We start from the raw sequence: 16,614 nt of genomic DNA, 5'->3' as shown, positions 1-16,614 counted from the left end.
AGGAGAGCGAAACGTTGCCACAATAAATGTCACATTAGTTGCACTTGTGTCCTTTTACTTTACATATTGTCGGTAATTCTACCAACTTTATTACAATCTGTCGGACTCCGCAACATAATGGACGTTTCATGCAGACGTTATTTGGACACCCTTCTTCGTGCTCACAGCTATCGCAACAGACACAACTTCCTACAAGATTGCCTGGCAGAGAAGGTGATCCCTAAGTCTACTCCTGCACAACTCTCCAACTCCAAGCACCCCTTCTCTCCAGCTACCCAGGCTTACTTAACTGAATGTGCCGAAGAACTTTCTAACATCGCTAAGGAAACCTTTGAAACTGCAAGGAATATGAGGGCCAATCTTCAGATTGACCAACACACTGCTGAGCATATTCTCAGCACAGTCACCACAGCTAACCTCCAACAGAAGATCAAACTCAATCGCAAACTTCAGTACCTCTGCTCTAACAGTCGATGGAAGGAAATGGGACGTGAATCCCTGATAAACAACTTATCGTCACGCACCTTAACCGACTACGAAAAACAAGCACTGAGTCTGGGTCTCAAATTTACCACCAACATACGCAAACCTAACTATCAACTTAATCCAGTTACCAGGAACCATAGACACAGTGACAGCAACTTCCAGAAGGGTTATATACAGGGCCTTCTCACTGCAGCTTTATGTGAACCTTCTACTTCTAATCTTCCTAGACGATACATCACTGCCCTTAAGAACCTCGCCGACGACCCCAACATTATCGTCACCACCGCCGACAAAGGAGGTGGAGTCGTCATCCTCAACACCAGTGACTACAACACTAAAATGATGGACCTTTTGAATGATCAATCTACATACGAACCCATCAGCACTCAACAGTGGGAGACGCTCACCAAAGATTTTCTATACAAAACCAGACAAATACTCAAACGCACTAGAGAAGGGAAGAAACTTCTGTACTTGTTACCAAGCAACCCTAAACCAGCACACATGTATGGTTTACCCAAGACCCATAAACACAATATTCCTCTCAGACCAATCACGTCAGGAATAGGCAGTGCTCCACACAAACTAGCCGGAGTTCTTGCCAAACATCTTTCCTGCCTTCTGGGGACCATCAGCCCCGCTCATCTTAAACACTCAGGTGACCTTCTCAACCGCATCCGTAACCTCTCCATCCGTAACAAGAAACTAAGCAGTTTGGATGTGACTTCCCTCTTCACAAAAGTACCTACCAAAAAAAGCCATCGAGGTTCTACGACGTAAAGTCAATCAGGACCTTAATCTTCCTCTACCTCCCGGAGATTTTGTTGACTTAATTGAACTTTGTGTTAATTTCAACTGTTTTTCTTTCAATAACAAGCTCTACAAACAAACCTACGGCATGGGAATGGGGTCCCCCATCAGTGCCGTCCTAGCCAACTTATACATGGAACACCTAGAGTCCGAACACTTCGCCAACATCATCCCTTCAAGCGTCACTTGGTTACGTTACGTGGACGATGTCCTCGTAATAACTCCAAAACGTTTTGATGTACGGGATCTTCAGGCAAGGCTCAACGCAGTTGAACCGGCGATCCAGTTTACACTAGAAGAAGAGTCCAATGACAAGCTACCTTTCCTCGACGTCCTCATTCACAAAGTAGACAACAACCTAAGATTTCAAGTTTATCGGAAACCCACCAATAAAAATGATCTCACACACTTCTATTCCAGTCAAGATACCAAGACCAAAAGAGGCATCATCATCGGGTTTTTCCTAAGAGCATACCGAATTTGTAGTCCTGAGTTTCTTGACGAGGAGTGTACATACATTCACCAAACATTCACAGAGTTACATTTTCCTTCTTTTTTCATCAAAGACTGCAAGAAAAGAGCTCTTCAGATCATAAATTCTCCACGCATCAACACCACTCCCAGCAAAGTTATAATTCTTCCCAACAGTCAGGTTGCACTGAACGTCTCAAAAGCACTTTCACAAGCTAACACCAGAGTCGCCATCGCTTCTAGCACTTCAATAAAGGATATAACCAGGACAAAATCCAAGCACCACGAACCAGTCAATGCAGGAGTTTACACTATACCCTGTGGAGGCTGTGACAAGATTTACGTAGGTGAAACAGCCAGAAACCTCGACACCCGCCTCAATGAACACATTTACGCATGTAGGAACGATAACCTGAACAACGCCTGTGTACAACACCGAAATTCCTCCAATCATCTCATGAAATTCAGAGACGCCCAATTAGAGATCAAAGAAACTAATTTCCGCAGACGCAAGTGCCTCGAATCAGCACTGATCGCTGTTTCGAATACAATTAAACAAAACAACGGCAGCTTCACCATCTCCGAAGTCTTAGCAAGAATCCTCCTGAAAACAGTAAACCCTGCCATCACATAGTCTCTCCTGTCATACTACACAAAGCACAGAGAGTGAACACTGAAACAAGCTGCCTCATTCGAGTTTATATTTGTCCAACCTATTTTTATGTTACCCAAGTAATAGCTTTTATATCCTTTTACTCATGTACGAATTAATTGCTCTACCATATTGTATTACTTTTGTCACTACCACTACTACTACTACCACTAGTGAACATCGAAATGGTACCTCACTAGTATTCACCTCACTCTGAGCCTTTATATACCCTCTGTGTCCATGTATTGTTTGTAATGGCTTGATAAAGCTCCAGGAGAGCGAAACGTTGCCACAATAAATGTCACATTAGTTGCACTTGTGTCCTTTTACTTTACATATTGTCGGTAATTCTACCAACTTTATTACAAGAAAAAGAAAGAAAAGGTGTAAACTAGAAAGGGAGATACGTTCCCTATAGAGACGAAGGCGAAGAGTCACAGAGCTGCTCAGTGGAGCCAATATATCTGAAATACGAAGGGAGGCACTAGTCGATGAAATTGCAAATATCGAACTTAAGCTGAAGGAATCTCACAGGAGACAAGAATCACAGGAAGAACTAAAAACCATAAAGGAAATAGAAAAAACCCACTTCTTTTCTTATGCCAAATCTAAGGTAAAAAAACATCCAGTATTGGGTCCCTGCTTAGGCGGGATGGGACATACACAGACGACAGCCAAGAAATGAGTGAGATACTAAAGTCACAATATGACTCAGTGTTCAGCGAGCCACTGCCCAGACTAAGGGTCGGCAATCCAAATGAATTCTTTATGAATGAAACCCAAAATTTGGTCATCTCAAAAATCTCGGATATTATTCTAAATCCATATGACTTTGAAGAGGCAATAAATGACATGCCCATGCACTCTGCCCCAGGTCCAGACTCATGGAACTCCGTGTTCATCAAGAACTGCAAGAAGCCCCTATCGCGTGTCTTCAGCATTTTATGGAGAGGGAGCATGGACACAGGGGTCATCCCACACACACTAAAAACAACAGACATAGCTCCATTCCACAAAGGTGGCAGTAAAGCAATTGCAAAAAAACTACAGTCCGATAGCACTAACACCCTATATCATTAAAAATCTTTGAGAGGGTTCTAAGAAGCAAGATAGTCAACCACCTAGATACCCATCAGTTACACAACCCAGGGCAACACGGGTTTAGAGCAGGTCGCTCCTGCCTGTCCCAGCTACTGGACCACTATGACAAGGTCCTGGATACTGTAGAGGATAAATAAAATACAGATGAAGTATACACAGACTTTGCAAAAGCTTTCGACAAGTGTGACCATGGCACAAGGCACAGTACTTGCTCTCATTCTATTTCTCATCCTCATTTCTGACATAGACAGAGATGTAAACCTTAGCTCCGTGTCTTCATTTACTGATGACATCCCAGACGACCATGGCAGTGACCTCCATCGAAGACACCGCGAGACTCCAAGCGGACATCAACCAAATCTTCGAATGGGCCACTCAAAACAATATGAAGTTCAACGAGGAGAAATTTCAACTACTCAGATATGGGAAACTTGAAGAAATTAAAAATGTATCAGGGTATACGACAAATTCTAACCAAGCAATAGGGAAGACAGGTAATGTGAATGACTTGGGAGTGATAATGTCAGAGGATCTCGCCATCAAAGACCACAACAATGTGTCTTCTTCATCTGCTACGAAAATGATAGGATGGATAATGAGAACCTTCAAAACTAGGGACGCTAAGCCCATGATTCTCTTCATATCGCTTGTGCTTTCTAGGCTGGAATACTGCTGTACACTAACGGCCCCCTTCAAGGCTGGCGACATTGCAGACCTGGAGAGTGTACAAAGAACTTTCATGGCACACTTAAGTACGAAAATTATTATTATAATCAAAAAGAAGCGCTAAGCCACAAGGGCTATACAGCTTAAGTACGAAAAGGCACCTAAACTACTGGGAACGGTTGAAGATTCTTGATCTGTATTCCCTCGAATGCAGGCGTGACAGATACATGATAATATACACTTGGAAGGTCCTGGAGGGATTGGTACCAAACTGCCCACGAAAATCACTCCCTATGAAAGCAAAAGACTCGGCAGGAGATGCAACATTCCCTCGATGAAAAGCAGGGGTGCCATGGGTACACTGAGAGATAACACAATAAGTGTCCGGGGCCCAAGACTGTTCAACTGCTTCCCAGCCTACATAAGGGGGATTACCAATAGACCCCTGGCTGTCTTCAAGAAGGCACTGGACAGGCACCTAAAGTCAGTACTTGACCAACCGGGCTGCGGTTCGTACGTCAGCTTGCGTGCGGCCAGCAGTAACAGCCTGGTTGATCAGATCATGACCCGCCATGAGGCCTGATCTCAGACCGGGCCGCGGGGGCGTTGACCCTCGAAACCCTCTCCAGGTAAACCCCAGGTAGTAAACACAGGAGTAAAAATTTTTCATGAATGAATTATCACAGATTGTAATGATGGTGACAGGTTGAAATTTTTTTTTTGCCTGCACTTTCTGTGCATCTACATAAAAATAGATTTATGAATGCATATATGAATTTATCGCCATTTGGATATTGCATCCAATTTGATAAAAACTCAGTTATTTGAAAAGGTATCCTAATGTATTGTTGGGAAGTATTATGACTGATATCAGGTCCATTATCACCATACACCAGCCATATCTACTCATGTTATTGTAATTAAATAAAGCACTAAACTGACAAGAGTCATGCAGTGCAGTGCGGCAGAAAATAGTACCAGGGCGATGTACATTTATATGGAGAGGGGATCAGACATGAGGGGAGAAAAGGGTTGGAAGGGACGTTAGGGGCTATGTGTCGAAGTTCGTATAGTAAAGCCGTTGCTGACGAAGTCAAACAGTGATCATAAGTCAAAGGCAGGACCGTCTGCAAGAAGGGAAGATAAGGTAAGCGAAGTAGGGCGGTGGCGTCGGTGGAGGTAAATCCTGCGAGCTCGCTGATAAACTGGACAACCCACAAGAAAGTGAAGAACCGATATAGGGACCCATCAAACCTCTCAGAGAGGAATAAGGTGTCGTTCCATGAGATACACATGGGTATGGCGAGTATGGCCGATGCTGAGATGGGAGAGCACAGTCTCCCAAGTGCATCAACAGTGGTAAGATGACCACATACCCATAAGCGGTTTAATAGAGCGCAGTTTGTTATGGTACATGTCCGACCACTGTTGTTGCCGACGGTTGCGAAGACGGGTAGAGATGAAGGTAAGATAATCCCTGAATGGAATACCTCTACAGGAAACCGGAAGATCATGCACCGCCGACCGCAAAGTAACGTCCACCTGTTCATTACCCTGCACATCAATGCGTCCAGGGACCCAACAGAAAACGACATCTTTGTGCTAGCCGCATGGAGCAACCAAAGCTGAATACCAGGATCAATGGATGAGGGGAATCAAATTCTTTAATGGCCTGTAAAGCACTGAGGGAATACGAAACGATCACAAACGCTGGAAGAGACATACGTGTAATACGGAGAACCGCTATGAGGATCGCATACATTTAGGTAGTAAAAATACTAGTTGAGTCTAACAAATGACCTTGAACATCGTTAGGGAGCACCTCTGGGAACCCAACACCATCAAAAAGATTTAGAACCATCTGTATGAACAGCAACGGCATGAGCATGTGACCCAAAGTGATCTAGAAAAAGAGAGCGAGAAGCAGCCGTAGGTAGGAGAACTTTGGCGCACAGCAGTCGGGAAGAACTAACACGAGCCTTCGAAACCTCCCAAAGGGAAAGGGGAATAGCAGAAGCTACATGAACAAACAAAGGAGGCAACTGGAGAGAAGACAGGAGTGAGTGAAGACAGAGAAAACGGACGGAGTAAGCCGGGGCGCCGATCAAATAACGGGCCTCTACTAAGGTCTGATACCATCCTATACGTAGAAGGAACTCGAAGGACATGAGAGTGGACAAAGTAACAAAGGCATTGGCCATTGCGACGATCGGAAGGAACATTCGCCTCTGCATAGAGGCTTTCAAGAGGGGATGAACGAAAGGCACCAACACATAAACGTAGACTCTGATAATAAAGGGGATATAACTTCGAATGAGTTGTAGGAGAAGCCGTAGAATAGACTTGGTCGCCATAATCCAGCTTTGACGAGACTAGGGCGGAATGCAAACTGAGTAGAGTCCCGCGATCTGCTCCCCACTAACAATTCGCAAGAATTTTAAGGAGGTTCAACCGACCATGGCAAGCTGCCTACGAAAATGAAATGTGAGGTTTCCATATCAACTGGCGATATAATAGAAAATCAAGAATCATGGGAGACACAGACAAGATAAATCCCGATTTCCATGGCAAATTCAAGAGGTTCCACATCACTAACACAAGCAACCTGTAAAACGGAAACTGGGTCCGGAGTGTCCTTGCTACACAACTTCCGTACCTTCTTCCGAACCGCACACATAGGGAGAGTCGAAGCAACTGTAGAAAAGTAGTCTTACCAACAAGTGCATTTAGCATCACGTATGACGCAGCGAGCGACTGCCCTTGCCCGCTTAAATTCCAAAAGACGATCTGCGGTCCGATTATATCGATAATGGCCCCATGCAGAACGTTTCAAACGCACTGCATGAGCACATGAAGGAGACCACCAAGGCACACATGTTTGAGAATGCCTGCCTGAAGTTTGAGAAATAGAACGTGATGCTGAAGTCAAAACTAAGGTTGAAAATTGGCTCACCAGCTCATCAATAGATGAAGAAGAAAGCTCCCCACAAAAAACGGTAAGATGAGAATGTCAGTCCAAAATATGCTCTTCCAGATTGCCAACGGGGGCTTCGAATAGGTTGGGAATAAGTAGTAGAAGTAAGAATGGTGGAACAGGAAAGGAAGGAGGCTGGAAGGGAACTGGGGAAGAGGGGATGAGGAGACCACACTAGCGGGGAACAGGAGAAGAGATCACCATATTTGGGGGGTTAACCTCCTTCGTTTGAGAGTTAGAAAGGTGGTGAGAACTAGGCACCGAGGCCGAAAAGGAGAACTGTTGGGAAATTGTAAGCAGCGGAGAAATGCAAAGAGACATGAGCTTAGGAGACAAGTTCGCCGCAGACCTGCAGTATTTAGCGAGATGTCCAAAGAGGTGAGGTGTAGGGACCATTTTACGGACCCCTAGGCAATGTCCCGTGATATAAACGGAGGACGGGAGTTCATGACAGTCAATGATTAAGCGGGCGACATTACTGGAAAGGTGTCTCCCCCCGCGAGAGGGTAGGACATATATATCTACCCTGAGAATCGGAAGGTACTGAAGGGCTAATTGTTCTAAAATATCGTCACCGCAAGACAGAAAATCACACTGTACATTGGTACACGGTATGACCACCATACCATAGCAAGAACTGAGAGTAGCGTGCTTGTGAACTTTGATAGGAACATTATCAATGGATGTAAGATGGGAAAGATCATGAGCTTGGTCTTGATTCCACTGCTCCGAAGAGCGTGGAAGGATATATTTTGGCCAACGTGTCATAAAAGAGCTTTACCAATACTGTGGTCTGAAAGATAATCAGTTGGAGACGTCGATTGTGAGGAAAAGAATTTGATCCACTGTGTAATTGTAAACATGGTGCGTGAAGGAAGTGGTGTCGTGTAGGTCGTTTCTGGGTGGAATGAGTAGAAATCAAAGAACTGTCATCACCAAATGGTCTGGAATTTTTAAGCATAAGACCACGGGCGACAAGACCTAAGGCAGGGGGGCGATCCGAAAACTGTCGCACCATATTTGTGGAAGATGGAGGCACAGTTAAAGACTTGCAAGAGGTAGAGTCACTAGAAGAAATGGGAGCAGGTGATGATGTGTCACCAGCAAGAGGTACAGGGGTATGAGAGAAATCTGGAGAATGGTCCAATAACGAAGCTAGGTCAGAACAGGATGAAGTAACTAAAAAGGGCACTTCTTTCTTATTATTATTTTAAAGATAAAAAGAAAGAAGGATAGAAAAAAAAGAAGAGGGACAGTTACTAGAAGACATGAACGGGTAGTAAGTTCCCGCCTTCATCCAAGAGGACCTCAGTAACGCCAGCAGTGCAGATGCAGCAAGAAACTCGTGCCATACCCTACCCTTCACGCCAGTAAACCAGCACTCCGGGATAGCAACCTCACATCTACAGAACCACCTCGGAAGATAGAATAGAGGGCGGTCGGATACCCGCCACAAAACGTACCTCCTTCGGCTGCCACCTCCCAGAACCAACAAGCAGCCTCTGGAAATACACCCGTCACCTGCAGGACACACCGCCCTCCCTCCTGGAAATCCGGGAAGAGAACAGGGTGCCTCCAGATGATACAGATTCCACGGAAAACTACACCACTCCCGAGGAGCCTCACAGAGTGCGTTGAACCCCGGCACACTTCCCCCTTCCTAGAAACCGTAATGCCAGAGGAGAGGATCCCATAAACTACAAATGGGATAGGGGAAAAGGGAGGGATGGGAGGGGGAGGAAAGGGGAAAAAAGGAGGGATGGGGAGGATGGGATAGGGAGGGGGGTATTTGGGGGTAATTAAATTCGGTCTGAGGAAGAAGATCAAAAAGTCCAATTCCTCAGATCTAGAGCCTCTTTACCAAGACAAGGAACCCCCGTTAAAGAGGATATCTACTCATCAAATCAAAATTATGATGGACTAGATCTATATATTACAGACTACTGTTAATTTGTATAGTAAATAATTTAAAACAATATTCCACTAAGTTGTTTCTTAATAAAACCGTTGTGTATGTACGTTTCAAATTCTGAGTAAATAAATATATATTTTTTTTCCCTCCCTAAGCCATACATGTCGTAAGAGGCGACTAAAATGCCGGGAGCAAAGGGCTAGTAACTCCTCCTGTATACATTACTAACATTAAAAAGTGAAACTTTCGGTTGTCTTTTTGGGCCACTCTGCCTCGGTGGGATACGGCCGGTTTCTTGAAAGATATATATGCCGTGCCATTTAGGTAAAAATTTAGATTTTGGCTTAAACAGCAAAGCTCTTCTTGCCGAATAAGGCAAGCGACAATTTGTGCATGCAACAATATGACAGTAACACTTCGCTTACAATATATTCGTTCACATTTTCAAATATTTTTTAATTATTATTATTATAATCAAAGGGGAAGCGCTAAACCCGGAGGATTATACAGCGCCTGGGGGGGGGGGGATGTGGAAGGCATTCAGGCTTAATTCGGGGAACTGGAGCACAGATCCAATTCCCTAAATCAAGAGCCCCTCACCAACATCAAGGAACCTTCCTTGAGGGGAATATTTTTAATATTTTTAAAATCATAGATATGATATCCGAACCGTAATTAATTTATATATTATTCATAAATCTATTTTTACATAGTTACACACAAAGTACTGGTAATTAAGTTTGTCAGTTAATCACCATCGTCGGTAAAAGCTGCGCTAATCCCTTCAGGAAACTCTTTACTCCTCTGTTTACTAAGTCTGAGTTGCCAAATATTATTTCTGCCCTGGAGAGTGTTCAGGAACTTTTTTCCCCAACTGTAGAGTATATGCTTTTTCACGTCATTCGCTCCTTTGCTCTTGGAATATTATCATGTCCAATTCATTTTGTCTTCCATAGTTCATTCCTCTTAGTCTCAGGACAACTCTCGTTAGTTTATTCCTTTTAGTCTCACGAAGACTCTCGTTAGTTCATTCTTCTTAGTCTAGGGATGACTCTCGTTAGTTCATTCCTCTTAGTCTCACGAAGACTCTCGTTAGTTCATTCTTCTTAGTCTAGGGATGACTCTCGTTAGTTCATTCCTCTTAGTCTCACGAAGACTCTCGTTAGTTCATTCTTCTTAGTCTAGGGATGACTCTCGGTAGTTCATTCCTCTTAGTCTCACGAAGACTCTCGTTAGTTCATTCCCCTCCCTTAGTCTCAGGACGACTCTCGGTAGTTCATTCCTCTTAGTCTCACGAAGACTCTCGGTAGTTCATTCTCCTCCCTTAGTCTCAGGACAACTCTCGTTAGTTCATTCCCCTCCCTTTGTCTCAGGACGACTCTCGTTAGTTCATTCCCCTCCCTTTGTCTCACGACGACTCTCGTTAGTTCATTCCCCTCCCTTTGTCTCACGACGACTCTCGTTAGTTCATTCCCTTCCCTTAGTCTCAGAACAACTCTCGTTAGTTCATTCCTCTTAGTCTCACGACGACTCTCGTTAGTTCATTTCCCTTCCCTTAGTCAATGAACAACTCTCGTTAGTTCAGTCCTCTCAGTCTCAGGAAGACTCTCGTTAGTCCATTCCTCTTATTCTCGAGAAGACTTGTTACAAACCTCAACACTTTCCTCATTATCTTGTTAATGTTTATCATGTGTTTGTTTTTTGCTTGAGAGAGTCATTAGGCTAGAGTGTTGCCCACTCTAGCCTACGACTCTCAAACAAATTTTATATTTACCAAATGCGCATGTGTTGGGAAGTTATTCGACTTTATCTATATGCTCTGTTAACTGTTCGTCCCGGAATCCATCTCCTAGTTTGTTTACCCTGTCAGAGTTTGTACTCAGTTTTAGATCTTATTAACCTTCTCACGTTATCAAGAAGATACAATTCTTACGATTAAATTCTATGAACTATTTTGTGACAATTTTTAAAGGTTATCTTTTGTTCATTTTATACGTTCTAATTCTATTTCCGTTGTTTATTATCCTTGTTAATTTTCAGTTGTCTTCGAACAGGGAGACATTGACCAAAAAATTATTAATAAAAGAATCGGTTCATGGGGAAATATTACTATTAATATTTTCACTATATTATCACTTCCTAGACTACAGCTCATTATTTCTTTCTGCCTGAGAATTTTTAATCCTCTGCACAGTCTTTGATGCTTCAACTGCCTGATCTTCTAGTTGCTGTTTCAGTTTTATCTGCGGTACACTCCTGAATACCGTCTTGTTGTCAGAGTAAACAGACCCTACCAAGGGAGGGGTTAGAACCCGCGATCAGAGAGTCATAACTCCAGACCGACGCTCTAGCCACTGGTAGGTCTGGAGTTTTATGACTGATCGCGGGTTCTAACCCCGCCCGTGGTATGAATTGTTTGCTATCGTATCATTACGATTCCGTGAGTCATGATGTCAGTGTCTGACGTCATGATTCACTTCTCCAGTCTTCAATATTTAAGTAATTCAAATGCTACTCGTTACAGACTCAACACAGCCGATCAGCGTGAGCAAGAGTAAAGTTTTCGTGGCCAACAACACAGCCTCCACCAGGGATGGTAAGTGTATATCAAGTGTTAAGTGGAGATAACGAGCTTAGAGTTATTAAAACTATCATTTACAAAGTCACAGTGTGACTTTGTAAATGGTCCAAATCGGACCGAAACGTCGTCGTAAGCTTCTCTCTTTTATGTGCGGGTTATTTGTGTATCGTTCCAGTCACGGTATTGTGACTTCTTTTGTTATTTAAGTTAAATTATAGCTGAAGTAAATACAAACAAAATTTAAATATTGGTGCATAAATCAAATTAACTGACAAATATGGTATAAGAACCAGTATTTTCAGTATCTTTTCATAAAGAAAATTAAGATAAAAATAACCAACAGTTTACAAGTTTAATTAATTATAGGAATAAAGCGTCTGACGCAGAGGACATGAACTTTCTTGTTTATGTACGACTGTCTGGTGGTATTACTTGTGGGTCACATCTTTGTTTATGTACGACTGTCTGGTGGTATTACTTGTGGGTCACATCTTTGTTTATGTACGACTGTCTGGTGGTATTACTTGTGGGTCACATCTTTGCTTATGTACGACTGCCTGGTGGTATTACTTGTGGGTCACATCTTTGCTTATGTACGACTGTCTGGTGGTATTACTTGTGGGTCACATCTTTGTTTATGTACGACTGTCTGGTGGTATTACTTGTGGGTCACATCTTTGTTTATGTACGACTGTCTGGTGGTATTACTAGTGGGTCACATCTTTGTTTATGTACGACTGTCTGGTGGTATTACTTGTGGGTCACATCTTTGTTTATGTACGACTGCCTGGTGGTATTACTTGTGGGTCACATCTTTGTTTATGTACGACTGTCTGGTGGTATTACTTGTGGGTCACATCTTTGTTTATGTACGACTGCCTGGTGGTATTACTTGTGGGTCACATCTTTGTTTATGTACGACTGTCTGGTGGTATTACTAGTGGGTCACATCTTTGTTTATGTACGACTGTCTGGTGGTATTACTTGTGGGTCACATCTTTGTTTATGTACGACTGTCTGGTGGTATTACTTGTGGGTCACATCTTTGTTTATGTACGACTGTCTGGTGGTATTACTTGTGGGTCACATCTTTGTTTATGTACGACTGTCTGGTGGTATTACTTGTGGGTCACATCTTTGTTTATGTACGACTGAGTGGTGGTATTACTTGTTTGTCACATCTTTGTTTATGTACGACTGTCTGGTGGTATTACTTGTGGGTCACATCTTCGTTTATGTACGACTGTCTGGTGTTATTACTTGTGGGTCACATCTTTGTTTATGTACGACTGTCTGGTGGTATTACTTGTGGGTCACATCTTTGCTTATGTACGACTGCCTGGTGGTATTACTTGTGGGTCACATCTTTGTTTATGTACGACTGTCTGGTGGTATTACTTGTGGGTCACATCTTTGTTTATGTACGACTGTCTGGTGGTATTACTTGTGGGTCACATCTTTGTTTATGTACGACTGTCTGGTGGTATTACTTGTGGGTCACATCTTTGCTTATGTACGACTGCCTGGTGGTATTACTTGTGGGTCACATCTTTGTTTATGTACGACTGTCTGGTGGTATTACTTGTGGGTCACATCTTTGTTTATGTACGACTGTCTGGTGGTATTACTTGTGGGTCACATCTTTGTTTATGTACGACTGTCTGGTGGTATTACTAGTGGGTCACATCTTTGTTTATGTACGACTGTCTGGTGGTATTACTTGTGGGTCACATCTTTGTTTATGTACGACTGCCTGGTGGTATTACTTGTGGGTCACATCTTTGTTTATGTACGACTGTCTGGTGGTATTACTTGTGGGTCACATCTTTGTTTATGTACGACTGCCTGGTGGTATTACTTGTGGGTCACATCTTTGTTAATGTACGACTGTCTGGTGGTATTACTAGTGGGGCACATCTTTGTTTATGTACGACTGTCTGGTGGTATTACTTGTGGGTCACATCTTTGTTTATGTACGACTGCCTGGTGGTATTACTTGTGGATCACATCTTTGTTTATGTACGACTGTCTGGTGGTATTACTTGTGGGTCACATCTTTGTTTATGTACGACTGTCTGGTGGTATTACTTGTGGGTCACATCTTTGTTTATGTACGACTGCCTGTTGGTATTACTTGTGGGTCACATCTTTGTTTATGTACGACTGTCTGGTGGTATTACTTGTGGGTCACATCTTTGTTTATGTACGACTGTCTGGTGGTATTACTTGTGGGTCACATCTTTGTTTATGTACGACTGTCTGGTGGTATTACTTGTGGGTCATATCTTTGTTTATGTACGACTGCCTGGTGGTATTACTTGTGGGTCACATCTTTGTTTATGTACGACTGTCTGGTGGTATTACTTGTGGGTCACATCTTTGTTTATGTACGACTGTCTGGTGGTATTACTAGTGGGTCACATCTTTGTTTATGTACGACTGTCTGGTGGTATTACTTGTGGGTCACATCTTTGTTTATGTACGACTGTCTGGTGGTATTACTTGTGGGTCACATCCTTGTTTATGTACGACTGTCTGGTGGTATTACTTGTGGGTTACATCTTTATTTATGTACGACTGTCTGGTGGTATTACTTGTGGGTCACATCTTTGTTTATGTACGACTGTCTGGTGGTATTACTAGTGGGTCACATCTTTGTTTATGTACGACTGTCTGGTGGTATTACTTGTGGGTCACATCTTTGTTTATGTACGACTGTCTGGTGGTATTACTTGTGGGTCACATCCTTGTTTATGTACGACTGTCTGGTGGTATTACTTGTGGGTCACATCCTTGTTTATGTACGACTGCCTGGTGGTATTACTTGTGGGTCACATCTTTGTTTATGTACGACTGTCTGGTGGTATTACTTGTGGGTCACATCTTTGTTTATGTACGACTGTCTGGTGGTATTACTTGTGGGTCACATCTTTGTTTATGTACGACTGTCTGGTGGTATTACTAGTGGGTCACATCTTTGTTTATGTACGACTGCCTGGTGGTATTACTTGTGGGTCACATCTTTGTTTATGTACGACTGTCTGGTGGTATTACTTGTGGGTCACATCTTTGTTTATGTACGACTGTCTGGTGGTATTACTTGTGGGTCACATCTTTGTTTATGTACGACTGTCTGGTGGTATTACTAGTGGGTCACATCTTTGTTTATGTACGACTGCCTGGTGGTATTACTTGTGGGTCACATCTTTGTTTATGTACGACTGTCTGGTGGTATTACTAGTGGGTCACATCTTTGTTTATGTACGACTGTCTGGTGGTATTACTTGTGGGTCACATTTTTGTTTATGTACGACTGTCTGGTGGTATTACTTGTGGGTCACATTTTTGTTGATTGATGAGTTAAACTGTGGGAGTACATCAATACCCTCTTGCAGCGCTGTCGTTCATGAGCTAAATTTAATTGATAGTGTCAAGAAGCATTCGTAGCTATCATCTCAATTACTAATTAATACACTGTGGAATATTGAAGATCTCAGATTTCTATCTCCCACTCAGGAGATTTAGGATAAACATGTTTCCATTGAATGTTATCATGAAATCGTCAAGTGAATTTTTAGAGTAAAATATTTTGCTATGAAGTCTTTTTAGTACCTCCAGTTGTCATCGAAGTGCCCAAAGCCGACAAAATCTTTTTTCAACATTCATAGGAAGTGTTTGAAGAACAATGGTGCATCTTGCCGAGGTAGATGTTGTACTCGCCATCGAAGGAAATACGGTGGGGTGGACGCCTCTGAGCTAATTTCATTCTACTCTCTGTTTGTGTATTAGCTCAACAAGCAGTATATTATATTATTGTACCCATGAAACGAGTGGTACTGATCAATAACAACTAGCCAAGGAGTAAAACCTATTTTGCTTTGGCTTGTGTGTCAGTGGCCTGGTGTGGGTGGTGACTGAATGAAGAGTGACTGGGTGTGAGATTATGCAGCTGGTGGTAATGAAAATAATCCTACCTTAAGCAAAGAATGGACAATTGAAATATATAAATAATTAGAGACTCAAAGCTTATATGTACACAATTAATTATTAATATAGCGATGCTGTGCCAGTGTTCTGGGCACGATGGTTAGAAACGCTGAGCCTTTGTTTATGACGAGGAGCGTGGGCGAGGTGGTCTACAGGTGGACGTGACTGTTGTAACACTAAGTATATAGAGAGTAACACCAACATGAGTAGGGATACCGAAGAACCCAGGTACTAGGATGCCCTAACAACCATAACCCTTCCAAAGCAGTAGAGTCGCCAGTCGTGAACCAAAATGAAACTTTGGTGGGGTGATAACTGGAGAACGGCTGTAGGATGGTGGATAGCTGATTATAAGTCAGCTCCGAGTTTAGGTATAGGTGCCAGATTAAATCTTAGATCTATGCAAGATCTATGCTACCCCTCTTATCTCGCTTGTGTTGGATGATCCGAGCAGACTATTAAGACTAAAATAAAAAAAGAGAAAATTACAAACCATTCGAGAAATCACTCACATGACAGGTATACTTCCTTTAAAACAAATAGTTAGGACAAATATGATTAAGTTACACTACGTAAGTCCAACTGCCTCATCGACATCATCACTCTCAACAGCCTCAATCTCGAAAATCTGTGCCTCTAATAGCATTAAGTAACACATCATACACTCACTCAAGACAACCATCGTTAAAGGTCCTGCATACAGCACAAATCACGTTTGCGAGGATCAAATAACCCCAAGCCTCCCCTTCTCATTACCAAAGTGATGACTTCTCTCCATAGCCATTCACACTTTGAGGACCACAAGAACCTAAAAATTCTACCCTGAATCCGTCTTATACCACATTACTTAAAGGGTATATGTTGTCGACATGACATGCCTTACTATACTGGAGGGCATTTACAGTAATGGCCCCTCACAATAGTGTTAAGTTATAAGGCCGTATTTCCTGTAATCGATTATCAATGCTATTGTC

General features: G+C 42.7%; 1 protein-coding gene across 1 annotated transcript in view; it reads left to right on the top strand.

The window, feature by feature from the left end:
* LOC138854998 (uncharacterized) overlaps nucleotides 1-16,614 on the top strand; it is a 289,676-nt gene that overhangs the window by 68,102 nt on the left and 204,960 nt on the right. Inside the window, exon 6 of the mRNA XM_070101513.1 lies at nucleotides 11,597-11,668. Within this exon, the coding sequence (XP_069957614.1) occupies nucleotides 11,597-11,668 (72 nt within the window). The remainder of the gene's footprint in view (nucleotides 1-11,596; nucleotides 11,669-16,614) is intronic.

The sequence above is a fragment of the Cherax quadricarinatus genome, chromosome 77, assembly GCF_038502225.1.
Source record: "Cherax quadricarinatus isolate ZL_2023a chromosome 77, ASM3850222v1, whole genome shotgun sequence".
In the NCBI taxonomy this organism is placed as follows: domain Eukaryota; kingdom Metazoa; phylum Arthropoda; class Malacostraca; order Decapoda; family Parastacidae; genus Cherax; species Cherax quadricarinatus.
Note: the sequence above shows the minus strand (reverse complement) of the source record. Positions and strands in the feature narration are given on the sequence as shown.